The sequence below is a fragment of the Leopardus geoffroyi genome, chromosome D1, assembly GCF_018350155.1.
Source record: "Leopardus geoffroyi isolate Oge1 chromosome D1, O.geoffroyi_Oge1_pat1.0, whole genome shotgun sequence".
NCBI lineage: Eukaryota > Metazoa > Chordata > Mammalia > Carnivora > Felidae > Leopardus > Leopardus geoffroyi.
In genome coordinates, this window is record NC_059329.1 from 67,382,907 (window position 1) to 67,408,039 (window position 25,133).

The 25,133-nt window shown below is 45.1% G+C and overlaps 1 protein-coding gene and 1 long non-coding RNA gene across 22 annotated transcripts in view; one reads left to right on the plus strand and one right to left on the minus strand.

Annotated features, from left to right (window-relative positions):
- The window catches only part of LOC123601373, a 107,723-nt gene extending 96,379 nt beyond the window's left edge, over positions 1 to 11,344 (plus strand). Inside the window, exon 4 of the long non-coding RNA XR_006714065.1 lies at positions 9,781 to 11,344. This is a non-coding gene — a long non-coding RNA (uncharacterized LOC123601373). The remainder of the gene's footprint in view (positions 1 to 9,780) is intronic.
- IRAG1 (inositol 1,4,5-triphosphate receptor associated 1) overlaps positions 1 to 25,133 on the minus strand; it is a 122,150-nt gene that overhangs the window by 53,791 nt on the left and 43,226 nt on the right. For 5 of the 21 annotated variants that reach the window (XM_045484477.1, XM_045484483.1, XM_045484489.1 and 2 more), the window contains exons 2-8: positions 23,412 to 23,569; positions 5,804 to 5,904; positions 4,646 to 4,716; positions 2,310 to 2,483; positions 1,668 to 1,745; positions 846 to 898; positions 595 to 642 (exon numbers count right to left, since the gene is read on the minus strand). In XM_045484477.1, coding sequence (XP_045340433.1) covers positions 595 to 642; positions 846 to 898; positions 1,668 to 1,745; positions 2,310 to 2,483; positions 4,646 to 4,716; positions 5,804 to 5,904; positions 23,412 to 23,569 — 683 coding nt within the window. Of the gene's footprint in view, positions 1 to 594; positions 643 to 845; positions 899 to 1,667; positions 1,746 to 2,309; positions 2,484 to 4,645; positions 4,717 to 5,803; positions 5,905 to 23,411; positions 23,625 to 25,133 lie in introns of those variants that run through there. The other 16 variants (XM_045484484.1, XM_045484490.1, XM_045484488.1 and 13 more) reach the window with 7 other exon arrangements.

Here is a 25,133-nt window from a genome sequence, read left to right on the forward strand (position 1 = left end):
TTTATTTCCTGAAGGAAACCTGCTTTGTGAGGAGCCTAGAGGTCTATGTTGGGGTATTTGTGTGGCTATCTTGTGTGAGTACTGAAACTCTCCAAGAGAACTCTTTCCAGCCCCAGTTCTAGATGATATTATATTTTATGCTGCCCTCGACACCACCTTGAGCACTTTGCTCTGAGTAGGGGTGGGATCCTTCTAGTGCTCATCAGCAAAGGTGAAATTTTCCAGGCTGCCCCCAGGAAGAATCCTACCCAGGGGCTGGAACTTTACTGCAATTTTCACTAGAGCTGAAAAAGCAGCAGTCTTGCCTGACTGCTGCTGGGCCTAGTAATCCCCCTGGTTTCTGGCTAGTGGCCTGAGTGAGGGTGCAGGGATATAAGCAGGGCCACCATGGAGGTGATCCCCACTGAATCCTGCCTCCTTACCCCCCTCCACTTCAGAATTCCCATCATGATAGGACAGAGGAACCTTCCAGCTCCCCAGCCTTGACCCTCCACTCATGTACACCCACTGGCAGGCTGCCCAGGGCCAGCCTAGGCGTTTGGAACAGTGTCTCCCCCACCCGAATCATGCAGATTGGGCAGAGTTCACACTCACAGGCTCGCCAAGATGAGGTGAAGAGACTTCGGCCTCATCCCCCTTCTGCTGGAGAAAGTAAACACAAGTCAGATAGCAATGTGAAGAAATCATATCTCCTCTTGAAATACCCTCAAAGAGGCCTCTAGAGGTAATAGATGTCTCCCCCTCCCAGAACCCTCATCTCAATACATCATGGAGGGTCTTACAGGGGTTAAGGGATAAGAAGAGAGACCAGGTGGCATAGAAACCCCAAACTGGGCCCCTGTTACCTGTGGTGGTGCTCCAAGCAAAGGAGACTCTGGGCCACTGCATGCATCCAAACCTGGAATGGTCCAGACACTGGTGAGTGATGTCCAGCACTCCAGACTGTCAGCTGATTCTTTAGCAAAAACACATCTACTTCCCCAGAATGTCCTCCCCCAGTTCCCTCAGGCCTGGTTGCCAGTAACATCACCATTTGTTGAGTGTCTCCCACATGTCAGGTTCTGTGGTGAGCCCTCATTTAATCAACATTAAAAACCACATGAGGAAACTGAGGCAGAGGGAAATCAAGGCCATGTATCCAGGAAGTATCAGCACTGGGAATTGAACCCAGGCTGCCTGGGTGGAGCCTGAGCTTGCCCCACAACTTGGACAAGGGCATGCCGCTCTTCCTGGCACCATGCCCCTTTCTGAGCTGGTTTGAGGGTGTGGCCCCATACACAGCCTAATGAAAGGGAAGAAACCAAAAAATAAAAGAGTGGTCCAAATAGAAGCCTTTCTAAATAAGCTCTGAGGTGATCTCTCTGCAAGTCCTCTCTTAGCAGAGAAAGCACCAGTTTTAGCCTCCTTCCCACAACCTTGCCTCCATCCTCTCCTACCTGGCCTCATCCTGGGCTAGGCCTGTCTCCCCACATGAGCTCAGAACCCCAATAGAAAGTACGTCCACCTCCTCAGAGCCAGCCCAGCCCGGCCTAGCTGGGAGCCCTCTGAGGAGGAGACCAAACAGGGGTCCTGACTAGAAAGCCTGCAAGATAGGAGGCATCCTGCTCAGGCCATGGGAGGGGCTCAGCTGCCACCCAAAGGGAGAAGCCAGGGGCACTGGACCTCACCAGGCGGCGTGGGAACAGTAAGCGAGTTGGTTTGAGAGGATGCGGGAGAAGCTCCGGGGCTGAGGTTCAAGGCAACAGCTGTGGAAACAGACACAAACTGGCCAGCATTTGTGAAGGTTTACAGCTTCAGCTAAACAAAGACATCCTTTCAGGTATATCTGATCCCTGGGAACTAGGATCATTTCGTCAGGGACAGGGACTGATTCTGGACTCCCAGATAAGGCTCCTACCGCAGGAGGACTCCATCCATGCAGAGTGGTCCAGAGGCCTGTGCACACGGGCATCACACAGGGATTTCTCTCTATGCAGGATTCAGGGAGGGGAAACCCATGCTAAATTCATGGGTATCATATGGGCTAACATTTCTTGGTGAAACAAAAACACAATAGGCCTAAAAAATGAAAAGCAGAGTTTTCTGAACTAAAGTGGGATCAGTATTTTTAGAGCTTCTGAAACAGAGTAAGATGTCTTCTCCTCACAAGATTCCTTCCACAGGACTCAGTCCTCCTAGGGTCTAGAGGCCTGGGGGCAGGCAAGTCAAAGGCCACCTCTTGGAAGCAGAGCTCCCACAACTGGAGCCTGGACCTCCCTATCCCCCACCCCACCTTGGACATGCTCAGGGAAGCCACCTGTGCATCCTACCTGACTGGGAGTCTCCGGGGCAGCTCTTGGACTTCCTCCCGCGGCGAGTCAGGAATCGTTCACTCACCAACTTGGCTTCTTCCAGCAGCGCCAGGTTTTTCTTTTTGTCCTCCTCTGAGATGCTGATATCTGGCAGCTGGTCATGTACCAGGTCAATAATGTGCCCTGAAGGGTCTGCAGTGGGAGAGTGAACATGGGGCAAGAGCCATGGGATCCTTGGTCCCCCAACACCCCAGCCCAGGGAAGCTGCCCAGAGTGGACTCAGCCAGCCAAACATTGGCCCTAATGCTGGGCTAGGGAGACAGATAGGGCTGCCTCAGACAGATAGGGCTGCCTGTAGTCTGTGGTTGTGGCAAGTCCTCTGTAACAGGTTCCCAGTACTGTCCTAAACTCTGCCATTAGGGAAAGCCATCAGGAGCTCCATGGAGCTCTATGCTGTTTCCCTAGTGTGTTCATCCTTCAGGTCTCTGTTTCTTCAACAAGCTAGTGAGCTTAAGATGTGTGGATAAAGGGAACACCCCGAAGATCATGGCCACCTTCCCTCCCTTCTTTCCTCTACTCACACTGTCTACCCCCATCCTTCTCCAAAACTGCCTCTTCTCCAGCAGGTCTTCTCTGGGTGAATGACACCACTTTCCCCAGCTGCTCAGAAACATGGAAGTCACTCCACACTCCTTCCTCAGTCTCTTCACGTCCCATCTACTGATCATCAAGTCCTGATCATCATTTACCTCATAAATATCTCTGGAAATTGTGCCTCCTCTCCATTCTTGTTTCTTAGATCTCACCTGCACAATTACAACAGTCACTTCCTAGGTCCTTTACCTTCAGGCTCTCCCCTTCATCCCATCTTCCACTGCCTATCAGAGTGATTTTCCTAAGAGCCATATCTGACCTTGCAATCCTCCTGCCTTACCTCATCAGGATTCCTCATGGTCCCTAGTCATGTGCAAAAGCCAAACTTGGCCCAGCACTTTTGCCCATCCCACATATTTCTCCTAAGCTCCCTCCCATCCCCCTTGGTGATGAATAGCTCTCATTGTGCCTCTACAGCCTCCCTTTCCCCTTCTTCTGGTTGTAGTTCCCCAGTTTGCTTTGGATGAAACTCCTCTGAGTCTCAATTATGTTAGTTAGGAAGAAGATAAATCCTATCCCCCACCTCACCCCAGCCTTGGCCAGTCAATGAGTTCAATCCCCCTGGCCATAGTGATTGACTCAGGGATGGCCATGGGAAGCCAGGAAGAGGCAAGTCTTAGAATTGTGTTGAGTGTACAGGAAGAGGCACTCTATTTCCACTGATGCAACATAAGCCTGGAGTTGCTGGTAGCCATTTGCAAACAAACAAACAAAAAAACAAATGAACAAACAAAAAAGAAGCAAACACATGAAACTTTAGAAATGGGATAAACCAATTACTAATGACCCAACTTGAGCACCTGGATTCAGCACTCCTTGAAACCACAAAACCTGGCTTTTATTTACTTTTATGTATGAATGTATGTATGTATGTATTTTTGGTGTAAGAGTTTAAGTTAGGTTTCTAGCACTTGAAAGAGCCCTGACCCTAATACACACATCAGAACATTCAGTCACTCTGTTACTCTGTTATGGTTCCTGCACCTCCACCATGTTGTTTCTTCCACCTTGAATGCTTTTTCTTCCTCTTGTCTGTCTGTCCAACTCTCTGAGGTACAACTCAAATACTCTTTCATTTGGAATCCCTATCCAGCCTTCTCCCTCCCCAGACAGAATTGGTCCCCTTCTTGCCTCAGTTTCCCTAACACTTCTGTGAAAGGCCTTAAAATATAGTGTCTTGATTATATCTGTTCACGTCTTAGTCTGCTCATAGACTATGAGCAACATGAAAGCAGAGACCAAATCTGTATGACATCTCTGTTCCAATGGTCCAGAACAGACCCTGAGAAACCACTTGGAGAATTACCTGGTGGTTGGGGCAGCCATGCTTGCATTCAGGCACGTACCCACCTGGATGTGGGCCTTTCTAGCAGGAGGTGGAGGCCTCTGCCCCCTGAACCCCAGAATTGAGCCTCACCCAGCTGTATTCTCTTTGACTTCCTCATCTTTTTCTTTACCCCCTGGCCTTGTCTTTTTACCAAATAAATTATAATTAGATATCATACTTCTTCTGGGCTCAAACACAGAGGGGCAGACTGACTTTGCCCTCTTGGGCTCATAGTTATGGACCTGCCTGAGAATTAAGAGAGGGGAAGGGGCTGAGCCTGGCTAAGCTGCCAGATCTTAGCCTTCCTGCTCAAACACAACTTCAGCTGGACCCCTGTCTCTACAGAAATAAGATAAATTGGACTAGCCCTTACCCACAGAAGTCAGCGAAACAGTGGAAACCTTCAAGTTTCGGTGAGAAAGCCTCCTATGGGGACTGTGAGCTCTGAAAGACAGAACAGAGTCATCTTGTTAAGCAAATTTGTCCACAACTGGTAAACACACAGATACCTGTATATTCTTTCAAAGTCGTCCTAGAGCATCATCTTTCAAGCTTGTCTAAGCTTGAGAACTTGTTAGAAATGCAAATTCTCAGGTTCCACCCCAGACCAAATGGATCAGAAACTCTGGGGGTGGGACCCAGACATCTTGATTGAACATGCCCCGTAGGTGATTCTGATGCTTGCTAAGGTTTTTGAAACACTTCCCTAAGGAAATGTAACTTTGACTATTTACTGTTCATTAGGGCCCAGACTGAGTAAACATCTAACTGTAGAAAACTCATAAAATGTGAATAATTGTCTGGAAGAGATGTAGATGATTTCTGGAGAAGAAAGATAAAAAACAAGGTTTCATTGCCTTGTGGAATATTAACCTATTTTATGTCTAACTTAGCGATCTTATTCCAGCATTCTTTTCCTCCTCACTGATTATGTACATATTTCCATCTCTTATATCCTCTTTTGAACTGGCTTTGTTATCCTCATGGTTCCCTTGTCAATGAGTTCAAGAAATCTTTGACACATGCTCACTATATATCTGTATGAGAATGATCTTTGTAGCTTTTTGGAAACTATACTTACACAATCTTATTCCAGTTAAACCAATGCATGTACTAGTGCTGTGCCAAACTGAGGCAGTGACATCCCTGTGTATATGAGCCAATGTCCTTGGCTCATCTTCCACACAGGACACACTTCGGCCAGGGGCAGGATTCTCCAGTCAAAGACTCATATCTCTCAGGTCTGTTTGCAAATATCTGGGCAGTTATTATACAAAACTGCCTGCATGATTTGTGCTTTTCTTAAAGTGCAAAGAGCCAGATCCAGGAGAAGAAAAATAATTTGGGGGTGGGGGAGATAATGGAAAAAATCCCAAGCTTTTGCTCACATTTGGAAAAAGTGCTTGATTGTATTTCATCAATAAAATGATCAATGAAGAAGATCTATCTATCTATCTATCTATCTGTTTAATCCTCATATTGTAGGGAATATTGTTCTATACAGCACAAAGATTAGGCACATGGAATGTACCTGTTGACTAGGTTTTTATCAGTTTCTCCTTCTGGTGAACTGGCCTCCCCAGTCAGGATGATGGTAGGTGGACTGCAGGATATTTCTGCAGTGTGAGGGCCCTGGTGGTTCAGAACAAAAACACAGATGGAGTTAGACTTAGGATGATGGAAGCTCCCAGGAGGTGGAGCTAGAGCATTTATTCCAGTATCATGACACTCAGAACCATCTTGATAAAGGTTGAATGCGGTTTATTTGGATTATTCAAGGGGGAAAAAGGAAAGCAAGAAAGTAAAAACACCATTTCTCCTTCATTCCCCAGCAAGCATTCACTGAGCTTAACATGTTCTACTTTTCATGCACCAAGTTTTGGGAACCTCTAAGCCACCCCTGGTTAGTCCTCACTAAGAATCTAGAAAAAGAATGGTGCAGAGGCTTAGGCTGCAGCCAGCCAGACTGGGGAAGGATGCATCCACACATTCCCGATATTCACTGAGAGTCCATATTGGGATAATTGTGACATTTTGATAATTTAATTTGTGACATTTAATTTGTATAACCTTGAAAAATGTTTATCTAATTACACATTTCTGAAATTAGGACAAAAGTTATTAGCCAGTACTTAGATTTTTTAGGTATTTCAAAACCATTAAATAAAACTACTAACAGTAAACATGAGAGTTATTCCATTCTGGGTTGGTGAGGCTGTAGTGAAATCAGTATACGGTTACACTGTGATGGTTGTGTGAATGGTAATACCATATCTGGACTATAATAAATATTGGTTGAGTGAGTGAATAAGTGAATCGAATAAAGCACTATAGGGTATACAATAAGGTCCATAAAGATGCATGTCAACTTGCACTTTCCCACATCTAAGTGTACTGGGGATAAAAATAGGACTAGATAACAGTAACACACAGTGTCTCTCTGGTTCTTCTGCCACCTACTGTTGCTGTATTTCCATCTCAGAATCATTCCCAGTTATGTCTGGGCATCTCTCTAGGGGTCCTCTTATATGTACCCTTATCGTTTTCCTTCTCTTCTTCCCTGATCCCCAACCCCCTTACTGGTGTGTGCTGCCAGGGCTCTCTATGAACACCACACAGTCCCTGCCAAGACCTGTCTGCTAACACTCTTAAGCATGTCACATTACACCACCTCCCACTGTTGGTGTGGCTTCCTGGAGCTTCAGAGTAGTGGGTCGCCATTGCCACTTTGAGGACTGTGTCCTTCTGGAGCTAATGGCCCTCCTGAAGCCATTGCCTGGGGGGCTGCCCTCACAGACCCAGGGCTGAGCTGTGTTCTTGAGCCCTTAGTGTATACGTATTGACTCTTTGCAAGGTTGGTGGGGAGGCCTTCTCTCCTTTTCTCATTATTACTTGTTGTTAAGTGGGTTCCATGTGGTGCTATCTGTACTTCTTAAATCCCACAATTTTTAGTGAAACCAGCTCTTCCCATTTTCATTTGTATCTCCTCCCCTCCCTTGGCTTCAAACATAAAGCCTGGATGAGATAGAGAGTTGTCTCAGAGTCAGGCCAGGGAATGCCAGATCCCTGTGTTCCAAGACCCCTTCAGCTGGAGAGAGGTGCAGGGATTGGAGGAGGTGGAAGCACTCAGAATCTCTGAGCACATGGAAGGAAAGTTTGGGCAGGGACTTTGGCTAGATAGGAGGAGTAGAAAACAGTATTGCCTGTTGGAAGAATCATACAGACCTGTGCTCAAATTTATGCTCACCATCCACTAGCTGTGTGTCCTTGAGCAAGTTATTTAACCTCTCTATACCCCATGATCATAAAATCTAACTCACAAGGTTGATGTGAGTTTTAAAAATAATGTTGAAAAAGCACCTAGCACATGACTGGCATTTTCAATAAATAGTTTTATTACTGTCATATAACTTTTCTCTCTCCTTCAACAAAGACACTTTAGTTATCCATCATGTGCCAGGAACAGCTTGAAAAACAAAGACCCTCAAGACCTCACAAGCAAGGGATACAGAGAAGTAACGAATACTTATAATAAATTTAAGCTGAAAAGAAATGGACCACATTCTGTGAAAGTTCAAAGGAAAAGAAGGAAAACTCATCAGGGGAGTTGAAGACTCTCCAGAAGAGAGGACATTTGAGCTAGGTTTTGAGGGATGGATGGGAGCTTGTAAGACAAAGATAGTAGGGAAGAGGTTTTGGGCAAAGGGAACAGCATTAGTAAAAGCCATAACTGGGCATTAGGGATTTATCAGTGTAACTGGAGTGTGGATTATGGGGTATGTAAGATAGAAAGGTCAAGAATGGAACTGCAATATTGTGGTTTATAAGAAAAAAATATATATATATAGTCATTCAGATAACCAAAGTATATTTCTCATATATATTTGGTCTTCATCCACAGTTTCTAGCTCACGGCTCCCAAGACCCTTGGAATTTCCTGAGCAATAAGAGCAATGGAAAAATCTCTTCTTATAATATTTGGTATCATAATATTTGTCCTCAGTTCTGAACTTCCTTCAGAGCCATAAAGGTGAAATGGGTGTCTTTTATTTATAACAAGCCCTTTTCACCACAGCTGAGTTTATGTTAATGAAGGTGACTTTTGCAAGACATCTATGCATGGAAGTTGGTTGCCAGGGAAACAACCATGAATAGAGGGTGGGAACTTTCAGTCCCGCCCCCTGATTTCTGGGGATGGGAGAGGGGCTAGAGGTTGAATCAATCCCCGATGGCCAATGAGTTAATCAATCATGCCTACATAATGAAGCCTCTAAAAGGAGGAGGTTCAGACAGTTTCCATGTTGGGAAACCAGAACATTTCCACATGCCACTGTGCCACATCCCAAGCTCCATGAGGACAGAAGCTCCTTTATTCAGAATCTCACCTTGTGTATCTCTTCATCTGACTGTTGATTTGTATCCTTTAATATACTTTGTAATAAATCATTAATCTAGTGAGTAAATGGGTTTTCCTGAGTTCTGTGAGGCACTCCAGCAAATTATCAAACCTGAGGAGAGGATCATGGGAACCTCTGATTTCTAACCAGTCTATCAGAAGGACAGGTGACAACCTGAACTTGTGATTGGTGTCTGAAGTGAGGGCAGTCTTGTAGGACTGAGTTCTTTACCTGTGGTTCTGATTCTGTCTCCAGGTAGGTAGTGTCAGAATTTAGTTGAATTCCTCGACACCCTGCTGGTGTCAAATAATTGCTTATTTGTAGGGGGAAGACTACAACACAAACACACACACTGGACTTGGATGCAGGAACCTAATTTAGAGGCAAATAATGGAAATAGAATAAAAGGATGAGCCCGCTTCTGAAGGACATTGGGTGTTATTCCAGTGAGTTTGATTTTTATGGTTTCAGACATGGAGAACACTGAAGGTCAGGTTTGGGAATAACTTGACCACCCAAAGAGAAAACATAGAAATGTTGACAGCAGATCCATTCATGGATCATCATGATGCACATTGGTTGAGATGATGGAAGAAGCCCTGTTATTATAGTATCCATCTACCGCTTAGGAATTTTGAGAAGCTTCCAGTAAATTGGAGCTGTGTTACTCTCCATTTAGCCAATGTACAGTGACAGGGAGTTAGTATGATGCTTGTGACTGGAACCAAGACTGGCCAACCTATCCTCACAACTCCAGAACTCCAGTCCCTCCGAGAACACAGGTATCCATAATTCTGTCAAAGACTCTTGTAAGACATGCTCAAGAAGTTTCCCAAAAAAAGCAATAGCTCCTTCTATAGATAGTATAAGCTTGATGGGCTAGTGATGAGCTGGTTACTTGCTTTGTCCTCTTATTACCCTGTCAATTCCAATAACTATAAAATGGTTAAAGGCCTGCTCTGTCTCAGAAGTTTATGTGAATAAAATGAAATGATGAATGTGTATGCACTTTGATAAGTGTCATATGGTCTACAAATATCTATTGATCATGATTATCATTAAAATGAAAAATGGCTGTATTCAGTTCTCCCCACCTTTTGTCCCCTGGTAGGAGGCCAGCAAGAGGCAGAGAAGCTGGGGCCTTCCAAGGGGCCAGAAAGGAAGCAGGAGGATCTTGGGTCATGATGTGGGACCTGATGACACACAGTGAAACAGCATCCAGAAGAGCTGCTGAGGTCAAAAAGGGGAATCAAAATGGTAGGTCACGGGCTGAAACTGGAGCAGACAGGACCAGGGGCAGTTGCCAAGCTAAATGGGAGAGCCAGTAAAAAGGGCGGAAAGGGGATGGATCCTCCAGTGAGCAGAAAGAAGGGCTGAAGGTTTTCCAGAGGCTTTTCTTCATGTCATTACCAGGGTTTCTTGTTGTGGTTTCTTGGATCTCAATGAAAGAATTAGCTATTCTCTGAGGTACAAATTAGAGACCTGGAGGAACATTTGCTAAATAATGTTTATAAATTTTTATATTAGTTGTCAACATTTATAATTGGAAGAATTCCCATAAAGGTCTGGATTTCCTGCTTTTCCTGAAAAACCAAGAGACCAAGCCATCTTGGGTCTGCATTTCTGCAGAGTAACTGTTGGTCTGCTTCTGTAGCTTGCTTCAATCATTTGTACTCCCTGACTGGCCCTGAAAGCATCCAAGTTACTGCCCCTGTGGCACATGATTCTTAACCTGAAAACCAAGGTTTTCTGAAACACAGGAGGTTTGTGCTTAAAGCCTCCTTGACTCATGACACCTTTTTTTTTAAACCACTTTATTAAGGTATGATTGACATATGAAAAGCTATCCATATTTTATGTATATACCTTGATGAGTTTAGAGATAAGTATACACTTATGAAACTCTTATCACAATTTATGCCGTAAGTCTATCTATCACTTCTCAACATTTCTTCCTTTTGCCTTCTTATTTATTTATTATTGTTATTGTTGTTGCTGTTGTGATAAGAATGCTTATAAGATCTACCCCGTTAGAAAACTTTTAGGTATACAACACAATATGGTTAAGTCTAAGCACTAAGCTGTACAATATATTTCATTTTGTGTAACTCCCACATCGTCTTGGTGGGATTTCTTTCCATACAGTCCAATGGGTGACTGCTACCATGGGAATTCCAATTGAAACACTGATTTTTCTTATAGTATGTTTGAAATTCTTTCCCTGGGTGGATTTTATTTCAACTGCAACAGTTTGTGCTCTAAAAATTACCTTTTTCATGATTTTCATATATAGAGAATTTCTTTCTTGTATGAATCCTCTGGTGAACAGGAAGAAATGCACTTTGGCTAAAATATTATTTTCATGCTCATTATATCATATGGTTTCTGCCATCTCTTGGGATGGGCTTTTATGAATTCCCAGCAGACATTAATGAGGATGAGGTAAGTCTACATAAAAGGGGTGGGAGAGCCAAACATTACTTTCTTCATGTTACATCCTGAAAAAAACCTTGTGTAGTGCTGCGGGGATTATAATATATACCCATTTCAAAGAGTCTAATACCTTCACTCTGCTAAGTAAGTAGAATACAATTCATTTATTTATTTTATTTTATTGACACACTACCTATTTCCCAAAGCAATTTGAAATAACCAGCAATAAAATCTAAGATATAAAAACATGAGGCTATAGAAATGGGAAGACAATTTGATAAATACAAACACCCCTAGCAGATAAGGAGAAATGCATGCTTCTCCTAACCATCCATGGTTTGACTCTGAAGTTAAACTATTTGACCTGAAACCAAATGAATCTGTGATCCATTTGGCCCAGGCTCTGAGAAAGATTGCTTTAAAGAATTATTCAGCAGACAAAAATAATACAAAAAGAGCCTCATTCTTCACTCTCAGCTCTCAAAGGACATGGAAGGAGATAATGCTTAACCATCCTCACCTCTCCTCTGCCCTTTGACTTTTCACTCCCCATGAAAAGCCTCTCTTCCTTTCCCTCCCTCCTCAACTTACTCCTCCAGCTCCATCCAATTACTTATTGTACAGATTGTCTAGCCTTTCTTTTTATGGTTGGCTCACTGAAGTTTTCAAAAGCCTTTTTTTTTTTTTCAACATTTATTTATTTTTTTGGGGGGGACAGAGAGAGACAGAGCATGAACGGGGGAGGGGCAGAGAGAGAGGGAGATACAGAATCGGAAACAGGCTCCAGGCTCTGAGCCATCAGCCCAGAGCCCGACGCGGGGCTCGAACACACGGACTGCGAGATCGTGACCTGGCTGAAGTCGGACGCTCAACCGACTGCGCCACCCAGGCGCCCCAAAAGCCTTCTAGTCTAAGAAGTCAGTGTGTAAACATCCACACATTGTTATGCTTTATTCTCTCCAGCAAACTTACCGAATGCCTATCATGTGCTACAGTCTATGCCAGAGCACAGGAAGAGAAAAGTGAAATAGGCAGACCTCTGAAGTGCTTCTCAGCACAATGGGATGAGGAATGGGTGACAGCACCCCTTACCCCCACTCCAGGTAGTGCCCAGGGCGTGGTGCCCTTACTGTTGACCTGCGAGGTAAATGGTCTGCAACGCACTAAGGAGCTGCCTTCTGGTGGAAGTTTTCTCTGCCTCCTGGCTGAAGACAACTTGCAGCAAAGCTCTCCTAAGGTGGCTGTCATGCACGGGGTTGTATGCACCCTCAGTCAGAGGAGGGTAGGGGCAGACATGCTCATAGAAAGGCAGAAACAAGCCATAGGTGGCAAGTGCCAAGCATGTAACCACAAACACATGCAATTCAAAGCAGCTTAAAAACCAGGAGGCACAAAGCAATCAGGGAGAAATCCTCTAATCCCCTGATGGAATGTCCTGGAATGCTCCTCACTCTCTCTTTTCAGTGCGTGCAAAATATACAATAACAAAATCAAAGTGTTCTTTCCCTAATCAGTACATAGAATGGATGAACAAGCTCTGTGAAAAACTGTTTTTGTGGGGAACATTCAGTCTCCTGTGGGCTGTTTCAGTTCAGTAGGCACTGAAGAGACAGGAATCCAGGAAAGTGTGGGAAGATTCCAGAGACCCTCTGGAGTGAATTCTGCCAGGTTGTAGTGTGTGTGATGAGTGTGAATACTCAACCCTGCTCCCAACCTGAGCTGCTAAACATAAGACAGGCCCTCAAGAAAGCTTGTGGTGCAGCATGTCCAAATATGGAGCTTACCAGTGAAGTTACTGGCTTCAGGACTTCAAGGGCCTTGAGCTTGGGAACCACAGTAATTCATCCATAGTACAGGTTCTCACTTACTAGCTGTGTGACCTTGAGCAAGTTACCTTGCCTCTGTGTTCCTTGGTTACCTCATCTGTCAAATAACTATCCCACAGGGTAGTTACAAAAATTAAACAGATTGACATGGAAATAAGATTGCCGGCTAAAATACAGGATGTCCAGTTATATTTGAACTTCGAATAAACAACAAATAATTTTTTAGTGTAAGTGTGTTCCAGAATTGTATGGACATAGCTGTATTTTCATTTGCTAAATCTGCAGCTCCAGATGGAAAGCACCTGGCACTTAGCAAATGCTCAGTAAGTGTCAGATGTTATATTCTGTTTTTGTTAACTTTGGGGCTGAATCAATTACTTTGGAGTTTGGTTTTGAAGAGATTGTTGTTCTTAGTTTTGAGTCTGATCAATCATTTGGAGTTAAATTAGGAGGGCCTCACTCTTCTGGTCATGGAGCCATAGAGCATCTTCCCTGGGCATCTTTCTGACCACAAAAGCCCAAGTGGTCTTGTAATCAGTGACTCCCAGAGAAGCCCACCTCCAAGACCACCTTCACTTGGCTCCACTCCCTCTCTTACCATCTGCCTCTGAGACCATGTAGAGATGTCCTTTGCAAGGTTACAGACATGAACAACAAAGGAACAAATGCGGGTAGAAGGGAGTGACACTTTCTTGGACTTCTAAGTGCGAGGCCCGATCCCAGACACTTCTGGTGTGTTTCCTCACTTCATCCTCCCAGCAATTCTGCCACTGAATCTCAGGATATCCATCTACAAATTGGGGATGGTAATGCCTCCTAATGCCATAGAATCATAAAGAGGAAAGTGAAGGCCCTGAGCATGGAGTAGACAATGGATGCATTTCCTTTCTCCCTGCTTTTTCCTCATCAGCCCCCACTTTACTAGTGAAAGAAAGGACTTGTCCAGGGCTGTGCAGCTGGAAAATAGTGGAAAGGACTAAATATTAGGCCTGTTGGCCTTCCCACTTCACCATGCTACTCTTATAGCTGTTTCTCCTGGTCTTTGGTCTCACCTCTCGTGGTTCCCGGTGTATGCATGACACTCTGACACTCCTGTTATTCTTCCAGGCTGCTCCCTCCTGCACAAACACTTTCCTTCAGGAGGCCCTCCAGCCAGCACAAATTTGAACACATAGTTGGAGGAAAGATGGCAAGGGCACCCCCTTACCTTTCCACAGGCCCAGTCTCACCAAGGGTCCATTTCCCTTCCCTGAAATCAGCCAAGCATGGAGGCCCAGGCTGTCTCCCCACAAGCTCACCCTATAATAAGCCAGCAGGTCACATTTTGTTCTCCTTAAATAAACCTTATAGAAACATTTAAATGTTTATTTCACTCATAAATTCCCAGGAATGCGCAACAGTTTCCTAACTGCTTGTATGCAGAGATAAATATAGGCCTGTGTCATAGACGGGAATATTATCTTCCCTTCCCCAACATCACATGACTAGGCTGGGTAGGAAGCTCTAAGAAACAGCCCCAGTCCCAGCCCTGGTGGGAGTGGGGAGTTCAGCTCCTGCACTTGGGCCCTGGCAGATAGCCTGAGAGAGAAGGACCCAACTGGAAGCCAGTGTAGGGTAGTACAGTTGGGGAGCCCTAGTGGGAATCCCACCTGGATGACCTTGGGCACTTTACTTAACTTTTCTGAGTTTCATATTCTCAAACATTATGTGGGCTAATAATCCCCATTTTCCAGCCTTGTTTGAAGGATTAGACAAGATAAAGCAATATTAATAGTGATGATATTGGTGAGAATGGTAGTAGAGGTTGGGCCTTGTGGTGGCTGTATCCTTAGGTCCCTTTCTCATCACATGGAGGGCAAACACGGACTGTCTCTGTAGAGAGGGGCCCTGGCCACAAAGAGGAATTGGTGCTCTTGTGATAGGATAAAAGGACTCTGGGGACTTGGGAGAAAATTATTATTCTAGCAGCAAGTCCTAAGAGCATGGGAGAGAGCAGAAATGCCTCTGCTGAAGTCTGCTGGATATTGGGCTCCTCCCTGCCAAGAACTGAGTACCAGTTCCTGGCTCCCCTAAAGCTCCTCAGTGCCCACCCTGTGGATCCCACTGTGTACCCAGGGCCTGCTTGCCTTTGGTGGATACTCTTTTTTTTTTAATGTTTTTTTTTTTTTTAACGTTTATTTATTTTTGAGACAGAGAGAGACAGAGCATGAATGGGGGAGGGTCAGAGAGAGGGAGACACAGAATCTGAAACAGGCTCCAGGCTCTGAGCTGTCAGCACAGAGCCCGACGCGGGGCTCGAACTCACGGACTGCGAAATCATGACCTGAGCCAAAGTCAGCCGCTTAACCAACTGAGCCACCCAGGCGCCCCTGGATACTCTTTTCTACCATTGTCCACTCTATTCCTAGAAGCCAAGGATCAACAACCACTAGATTATCCTACCTTCTTCATCACTGTTTTCACTCTCATGCCAAAAAACATCAGGAGTATGGAAGTACATGCAATGTCTATTAGTCATACTCAGTGGAGAGTGTATCTATCACCCAGCCAGCCATTCATTCATTATCATCTTCTATCCTTTCCTCCTCCCTCATTTTCCTCCTGTTTCTCCCTTCATTTCTTCCTCCCTTCAATTCAGGCGTTTAATCATTCAGCCAGCCAATTATCCACCCAACCTTTCACAAAAACATCCATCCATCCATCCATCCATCCATCCATCCATCCACCTATCCATCCACCTATCCATCCATCCATCCATCCATCCACCTGCTCATTCACCTGCTCATCTGTCCATCCATCAATCCCACCTTGAGTTCCCACCACATATTAGAGCCTATGCTGAGAGTTGGAGATACACATACAAAAGGCACAGCCCCTATCCTAAGTAATTTATATGCAGTCTTACAGGAATTAGAGAAACAAAAAATGATAGGCTACTTCTTTGCTCACTGTAGGAACTAAAGCAAAATAATTTTAATATACACTTCTGACCTCCTATAACAATCAACACTTCCAGAACACTGCCTGCTTTTTCTTAGGCACACATTTCCCGAAGGGTCTCCAGGGAGGTAGAGAGAACCCCAGTCTCCTGGCTAGTGAAGACAGGTCCTGAACAGCCAAGGGAGGGTAAAATGAAGAGAAAAGCTGGCAATCTACCTTACATGGTAAAGGATGTTGTTAAGCTCTAGATATTCCCAAGGAAAGCATAGACCAAGGATCCCCCAATTCCTGACCAGAGAAGCTTGTAAGGGAACACAAAGCAAATCAGATCAGAAAGGAATTGTCATTCAATTGTAATTCCACTAGGAGATGAAGTCTCTGAGAGTGGGGTCTTGGTTATTTAGTGCTCAATAAACATTTGTTGAATGAATTCAATAAACATTTACAGTTAACTCTTGAACAACGTGGGTCAGAACAGCACTGGTGGATTTTTTTTAATAGTATCGTACTGTAAAAGTATTCTCTCTTCCTTATGATGTTCTCAATAACACTTCCGTTTTTCTAGCTAACTTTATTGTAAGAATACAGTATATAATACATATAACATACAAAATATGTCTTAATAACTGTTTATGTTATCAGGAAGGCTTCCAGTCCACAGCAGTCTATCAGTAGTTAAGTTTTTGGAGAGTCAAAAGTTATACATGTATTTTCAGCTGTGCATGAGGTTGGTGCCTCTAACTCCCACACTGTTCAAGGGTCAACTATATTGAGTAAATTCAACATGATTCCATATTTATTGGGTATCTATCATGTGTAAGAGAAGAGTTACCCTTTCCTGTGTGCTCAAACTCTGGTGCAGTTAAAGTGGGGTGTTTTCTGGACTAGGAAGAAGAAAAAAATAATTCTAGCCCCATTTCCTCCGCTTACAGCCATGAGGCAGTGGAATCCAGGTCTTGCTGCTTCCTTGTTATGTCCTTTGGACAAATGACTTAACCTTCCAAGCCTTAGTTTCCTAATCTATAAACTAGGTATAGTCATTGCTAACTTATAGAGCATTATGAAGGCTATCTGAGATAATGAATGTAAAGAGTTTAGCCTAGAACTGAGCCCCATGTTTAGTTTCTTTTCCCGCATTTGGATACAATACCTAACTGCTCTGAACTTTCAGTTCCCTGGGGATGTTGATCACTGTCCTCACAGTGAGGTTAGGGCATCAATTGCAGTAATATATGTCAAAACTTTTCAAAAACTGTTTTGTGCTGCATTAGGGACTGAGCACCTGTTATGAGCTGAGAACCTTGCATGGCACTTTATATAGATTATTCTGGTAATTAAAGTCAAGCTGCCTGGGGTTTGACTCTAGGCTCAATGACTGTATTAGCAAGAACACATTACTTTTCTATGCTTGAAGTCTTTATCTCTAAATGGGAATAACAATAGTACCTACCCCACAGAGATATTTTGAAAATTAAATGAGATAAAGTATACAACAAACCTAGCACAGTACCTGGAACATAGTAAAGGTTCCTTAAAGGTTTGTTGTTGTTAGCAGCTATTACTGTAAGGCTTGGCTTACATATAAGGAAATTGAGGCAAAATGAGTAACTCACCCAGGGTCCCGCTCAGGGTTGTGAAACTCAGCTCTTTCCACATTGCCACACTACTTACATGTTGTGTCCCAATGAAATGAAAGCATTTCCTGTGCCTTTCAGAACTCCCTGGCTGCTTGGGAAAGCCTGCATGGTACTTTTCTGAAAGGGCGGCTGAACAGGCTCCACTCTGGGCCAGCCCACTGAAAAGCCAGGATGGGTCTCTCACTATGCTGACACAAACAGGAAGTCCAGATTTGTCATGGCAGCAGCTACCACGATCTCCAATTGTGAGCCAAAAGAGGAGGCCCAGCAGCTTCATGGTCAGAGGTTTTAGGAGCTCCACAAGCAGATCCTTTGCTGTGAGGGCCAGAGCACATTCCAACCTAATTTTCAGTTCATAAAAAATTGGAACTGGGAGCAGGGAGGCCACTGGGTACTTGAGTGCTGAGGTGATCTTAAGTCAACAGGATGCTGCTGTATAACAGAGTTAAGCATCAGTTTGTCTAGAGGATCAGAAAGTGCAGTACAAAGTAGGCACCCTGGGAGGTGTAGAGTGACTCCATGTGTTGCATGAGCCAGGAATAGCATGGTGGTCTGTGTTTCTAAGAGTCAGTGTGCATCAAGGTGGGCTGTTTTATTGTCTGATGGCTGAAAAAGAATGAAGAAGCATAGGCAGCATAGTGTCTCAGCAGGATATGTGACATGGAACTGTATTTCCTGGCCCCACGGGCTCAGGCATCTGAGAAGATGGCAAGCAGAATTAAGTCCAAGCACCACAAGCTGTGGTGCATTGGAGTGTGCATGGCAGCGTATTTGCACAGACCCTGGTTGGTTCTCCCAGACAAGGGCTTTGGAAATGCAGGACAATGTTCCCTTTAACCAGGCACCAAGAGTTCTCATAGAGGGCCCCCGAGGCAAAGCCATTAGTACTTAGTGCAGGAGAAAGACTAAGAGCATGCACTCTGGGGCCAGGCTGCCTGGGTTCAAATCTTGGGACTGCTACTTATGAGCTATATGATCTTGGAAGAAGATACTTAACTTCTCTGTGCCTCAGTTTCCTCAGCAGTAAAATAGAGATGATAATATCTACCTCATAAGGTTGACTGAAAGTTAAATAAGTTAATACAGTAAAATAGTGCCTGGTATTATTATTAAGTGGTTTTGTGGACAATGGAGATGGGGGTGAGAGTCGGGGGGTGGTGGGAGGGGGATACTGGAACAGGTGATGTGAAAGATGTGAGGTCTTATGAGCTTATGAGCTCACGTTGGCCTATGCCTGGGGGCTTCCAGAAGCCCCTGGAAGAGGATAAGGTTGTCCAGGTAGAAAGTAGAGCCAGTGAAAATTGGGCTGTTAGAGCTAACATGAGCCTCTTTGCACCCTCATCTTTGCAAGGCACTTCTGAGGAAGCCATGCTGTTCTAATGAGTGAGGTTTTTAATGTGGCTGCTGGTCACAGGCCAGGAAATGATTAATGTCCTGGTCTTGCTGCCTCTGGGACCTGGGGCCAGGTCTGGTGCCCTATGATTAGGGGGAGACAGGTTGGTATGTGCCCAGAGGAGGGGTCTGGGTAGGCTCTGAGAGAAAAGCCTGGAGAAATAGAGGAAAGGCAACTCTGGGAAGATGCAGAAACTGCCTTCCTGCATCTGTAGGTTTTCACACCACTATAGGCAGGTGTGGAGGACAGGACTGAGGTATAGTCACAGGGAGGCAAGTTCCAGCTTGACCAGCAAGTAGAGCTGGCCAACCACAGCAGACTTCCTTGTGAGGTGGGGAGCTCCCCGCTATGGAACTACTCCTGCAAACTCCCCAGACCCACCCCAGAAGACTCTGGTTCAACAGGCCTAGGTTGGCAAAGGAATCCAGGTTTAACAAGCTTCCAGGTAACTGGAGGTAAACGCTATGCAGAACTTTGCTTGCCTGGGAGGGTCTTAGATAAGATCTAGTGTCACGTCTAGCTCTTAGCTCTGATGATCTGTCATTCTGTGGTCCCTCAAGTTCCCAGGCTTGTGTCCTGACAGCTTTTATTCCCGCCAGAACCTCTTGGCTACAAGCTCATTCCTTTGAGCCCTTCCCTGTTCAAGGGCTAACCCAGAAAACACATTCAGGACACAACCTCATAGAGTGCATTGTCCAGAAGCTTTATTTCTTTGCAGGTTTTGATTACAGTTTCTGATTAGGGACCTCAAGGATGTGTGTGTGTGTGTGTGTGTGTGTGTGTGTGTGTCCATGTGTGTGTGTGTGTGAGAGAGAGAGAGAGAAAATGTGTGTGTGTTTATGTGTGTGTGTGTGTGTGTGAGAGAGAGAGAGAGAGAGAGAGAGAGAGAGAGGAAATGTGTGTGTGTGTGTGTGTGTGTGTGTGTGTGTGTGTGTGCGCGCGCGCGCGCAGAAAGAAAAACAGGATCTAGGCCTATAGCTTTTGTGTTTTTGTGTGAGAAGGCCTCAGCTAGTGCTCGTGTCAGTGATGGGAAATGGGGGCTGGGGCTTGAGGAACCAGAAGTAGGGCTGGACCCGGGGGAACTGTAAACTCAGAAGGATGCTCTGATTCTTTGCCTGCTTCAGAGTGGGAATTCACACGGTACTGGGAATTTTAGCCAAATACTCCTGGCCAACCCTGCTTTCCTGGCTGCCTGGCTTCCGCTGCTCCCAGGGACTTGGGCTCTAGCCCCTGGAGGCTCTAGCCCTGCTCACAAGGCCTGATCCTCCCTTGAGGCTGTGGCTGCCTGAGAAGCCCAATGTAGGTTGTCTGATGGGTGCAAAGAGGGAGGTGCTCTGCACTGACGATGCCCATGGGCCTCTGGAGAATCAGGGAGGCCTAGTGCCTCTCAGTAAGGGCAGAGAATAAAAGAATACTAAGTCTGATGTAGCCTCAGTCTGGGGTCTAATCTGCCCCAGCCACATGGTCCCTCAGGCCAAAGAAGGTACTCAAGGACTGGGCTGACCAGAGTCGAGGAGGCAGCCACTGATACTTGCCCTGGGGAAGAGATGAGGAACCAGAGGCACAGGAAAGTTAACAGATTCATACAAGGTCTTCTGACTGTGATGTGTAGGAGCCCAGCTTGGTCTGACACCAGAGTCCATATTCTTAAACTATGTGCTAATGATCCTCCATTATAGGACCTGGGCATCCTGAGTCCAGCTCACCTGAAGTCCTCATGGGTCCTTCTCCTGCTGGCTCCAGCAATGCAGAGACTATTGGTACCACAAACAGACTTCCCACAAGTACAGAGATAGAAACACAGCATTTGATACACCTTCAGAGACCATGGGGCCCACCACCTCATGTTACAGAAGTCTGGTTCTGGTACAAGGTCACAAGGAGAGTGAACTTGTAGAGACCTGGAATTTGGAGCTCCTGCTATTCAGCTAGTCCTCTCTGCCCCTCAGCTGTGTGGTTAGTTCATGGAACCCTCCCCTTGCTTGGCTGCGACTAGAAACTCACACTCACCTCTAACCCAGTGGAGCTGCACCTACGTGTGGTTTGAAGTCATGATGGTCAGAAGGGCCAGCAGACTTTTGTGCTGTCTTGTCTTACATCTCCTGAGGAGAAGGCTTAAAGGTTCTTTTATTTAGAGAGGTGAGACAATGAGCTAAAGATGAACTAAACTCAGTGTGAAAGGATCTCTTCACTAATGGTAGAGTTGAAGCTTTGGCAATCTTTTAATTTAAAAAAAAAAAATTTCAGTGTTTATTTATTTTTGAGAGACACAGAGAGATGGAGCATGAGCAGGGGAGGGGCAGAGAGAGAGGGAGGCACAGAATCCGAGGCAGGCTCTAGGCTCTGAGCCATCAGCACAGAGCCTGACTCGGGGCTCAAACTCATGAACGGTGAGATCATGACCTGAGCTGAAGTCAGACACTTAACCAACTGAGCCATCCAGGCACCCTGACAATCTTTTAATTTTTTAAGGAACACTGATATTCTTGGGGAGCATGGCATGACAGCTGTTTGGAGGAGCTGGCTGGGATCTGGGAACCAGATTGCATCAGAATCTGGCTTAAGCACATGATCAATGTTAGTATAGTGGAAGGGGTCAAGAATGGCCATGGCAAGAAGGAGCCCAGGACTAGGGAGAAGGGACGCCAAGGGGACAGAACTTGGGAAAGTCATGACTGAGAAAAGGGAATAGTCACATTTGATTCCAGATGTAGATGTTTTCCTTTCTGCTGTCATTCCCTTCTTTAATCTTCAGACTTTAGGAGATTAACACATTTTTTTTGGTGGCTAAACCTTATAGCCCACTATTACCAGTGTTTTAAGGGAATTTTCCACACTTGATTAGGAGCAGCAGTTGGAAAGGTACAGCAGCAGAGCACTCAGTTTGGGGAAGACCAGACATCACCCATAAAGGAGCAGAGGAGCATCTGGAGCCATGGAAAGTAACTGACCAGCAGCACTCACCAAGCCCACGACATTCCTGGGAGGGAGGTTCAATAAAACCCTGAGCCAGCTGCCTGTGGTCAAATGCATGGGGGCTTGGCTCACTGCCATTTAGAAATTCAAGGGCTCCCCAAGTCTGCCAAGTTCTGCAACATCTCAATCCCATGAGTTTGGGATAGGGAGATACAAGAAGCCATTCTTTTCTAAGTATTTATTATCTGAGTTCCCACAGTTATCATGTGCAAAAAAACAAATGTCATCCTGACATGAAAATGTTCACGGAGTCTGCCCGCTTACCAAATTAATGCTCACTCATCCATTCTCTTCCCTCACTTAACAAATGTCTGTCCCTTCTGGCTGAGGTCAGTTCAGGCAACCGTCAGATATAGTGTGGGTAGTACAAGGGCAAACCAAGTGCAAAGTTCATGAAATCAAAGAAGACAGTGTTGGGACACTTCACATGCAACGTCTTGGACCAGCAGAGAGCAGATGGAGCTAGAGCAGTTAACAAAGAGAAAATCATGATGAGGCAAGATAGGTTCTTTATGAGAAAATGATTTGCATATTGAAGGATTGATAGAAGTCCTTGGGAAAATGAATGAAGCCCTTAAATTTTAAACAATCTCTTAACAGAGGTGTTGTAAAGTAAAATGTGAAGGATGTGGTTCATCCTGTTGGTATAAAGAATAAATATACCAATGCCAAAATCGACACAATTAATTCTTTATTCCTTCTGTTTTATACTTCTTTTTAACGTGTATTCATTTTTGAGAGACAGAGAGAAAGATGGAGAGCGTGAGTTGGGGAGGGGCAGAGAGAGAGGGAGACACAGAATCCAAAGCAGACTTTAGCCTCTGAGCTCTGAGCTGTCAGCACAGAGCCTGACATAGAGCTGGAACTCACAAACCACGAGATCATGATCTGAGCCAAAGTCGGATGCTCAACCGACTGAGCTACCCAGGCACCCCAATTCTTTGTTCCTTCTAAAAAAGTAGCATATAATCTATATTTTGTTATATGTATAACTAAAAATAACTTATTTTCATAATTTCATTTGTACGAAACAATCTTAATGAGACCCTTTAATTTATTGTCATCATTTCTCTTTCTTACAATACAATTTTACTGAAAATCATTTTCACTATTTACTATGAAATTTTGGTCTTCATTTTAAGTGGACTCAGTTTAGGTGGTCTTTTTCTGGTGATCACACCCGTGACATGATGAGGCCCCCTGTGCTGACGGTTCTCCTCCAAGTCTTTCTCCATTCTAGGAGGGTGCCTGCAGAGTTAGGGTGGCTGGACCTCCCAGGAAACCTCAGTCAGACACAGCCTAGGAGGTTCATCTAGGAGATGAACATCTAGGTTCATCTATGGGGGCCTCAGCCAATTCAAACAAACTATGGGTATTTATTCCTCAGTGTTGCAGCCACACACCTTCCCCAGGTGCCCACTGCAGCCTGCACAGGCTGTAAGCAGACCCTCTGGCCAGGCCAGGCAATGTGGCCCCAGCTCAGGACCCTTGACTTGGCCCCGGCCAGGCTAGCTGCAGGCAAGGAGGGGGCACTTACTTGGCCGGCGGGGCTCTGGGCTGCCTGTGGCTCTCCAGGGGGCTCCTCGTCCTCGGGAATGTGGGGCATGGCAGCCTCCTGGCAGGAGTGGCCCCGTGTGCCCGGAACCTCCGCGGCGTCAGCCCCAAAGATGCTCCAAGAGGCCTGGGCTCCGCAGGCTGAGGAGACGCCAAAAGGACAAGTCAAATCCACTCCCATCCCTGACCCAAGTTGGGTTCCATTTCTAGGAGCCATGAGCCACAGAAAAAGCTTGGTTGGGTTTGTATCAACAGCAAAGGTTGGACTAGGCCAGGAGAGGGCATTTGGAATTGCATTTCCTCCTGTTCATTTGCTCTGTTTACAAAGCTAGAGATGACCTTAGAGATTTTGCAACTAATTTGGTCCTTACAGTAAACACAGCTATCCCAGAAGGGAAAAAAGTGCTTCAAATTCCTCAAAACCATAGCTAATGGAGGACGCTCCACTGGGACCAGACCTGTACTTATGTACCATTTATTGAGCACCTACTAAGTGCCAGGCACTATCCTAGAAACATTTACAACATTACCTAATTTAATCCTCATGATGACCTCTGATGCAGGCATTAATATTCACATTTTATAGAAGAGAGAACAGCATCATGGAATGTCAGCCATTTGCCAAAATCACACAAAGAACCAACAATTTGAATCCAGATCTTCCTGATTTTGAGCCAGGACTCTTTTTACTATACCACACAACCTTCCTTGTCTGGGTTGAGGAAGAGGAGGAGATGATGTTCCCTGACTTTCTACCCCATGGCTGACTTCATTTCCTTCAACAGCTTTTCTGATCCTCAGTATGGGGCTGTCTCACTTGAGGACAGCCCTCACCAGGCCTGCAATTCTGGAGGCTCAACCAGGGTGCATCTTGTGTACTTTGTGCAGCGCCAATCCTGAGCAACCTTTAATTGTTTTGCCACAAGCCAGACTTATCCCATCTCATGGTCTAGCAACCTTGAGACCCAGCTAGGATTGGCCCAGTCAGCGTAATCTTATCTATCCCACCACAGTGATTGGCTTAGGGATAGAAAATAGATCTGGTGTAAGCGAATGAGCACATTACAGTGTTCTGGGATCCAGGTGCTTGAACTTGCTCTGGGTGGTAGAGTGTGCAGATGTAAGACCTGGTGCTATTGATGCCATTTTGTTTCTATTTGGAAGTCCAGACTGAGGATAAAACTGACAGACACTCAGGAGGTGGTAGAGCTAAGACTCTTGCATAAAAAAGAAGCTGGATCCCTGATCAAATTCACCTGAAAACTGAACTCTTTCTGGACTAGCCAGGTGCACAAACAATTAAATTTCTTAGTGTTTTACTCAGTTTGACTTGGGTTTACTTATAACTACGAATTTGTAACCACTGTACTAACTTATAACTACTAACTACTGGTACTTATAACTATTAATTATTCTTTTGTGTTTCTCACCATTCAAGAGGCCTAGGACCATGAATGATCTCTCCAATAGACTGGAGCCAATGGGCCTGGCTCCTCTGCTTCCTCTTAGAAAAGGTCAGTAATGTCAGGTCTCAATATGGAGAGGCAGGATAGTAAGGTAGAAAGAACACAAGCCTTGGAACCTGATACCTGGATTTGAGTCCCCACTCTGCCACTCACTGGCTGTGTGGCCTTAAATGTTGGCTTCACTTTTTTTTTTTCTTTTTAATTTTTAAAGAGAGAGCACAAACAGGGGAGAGGAGCAG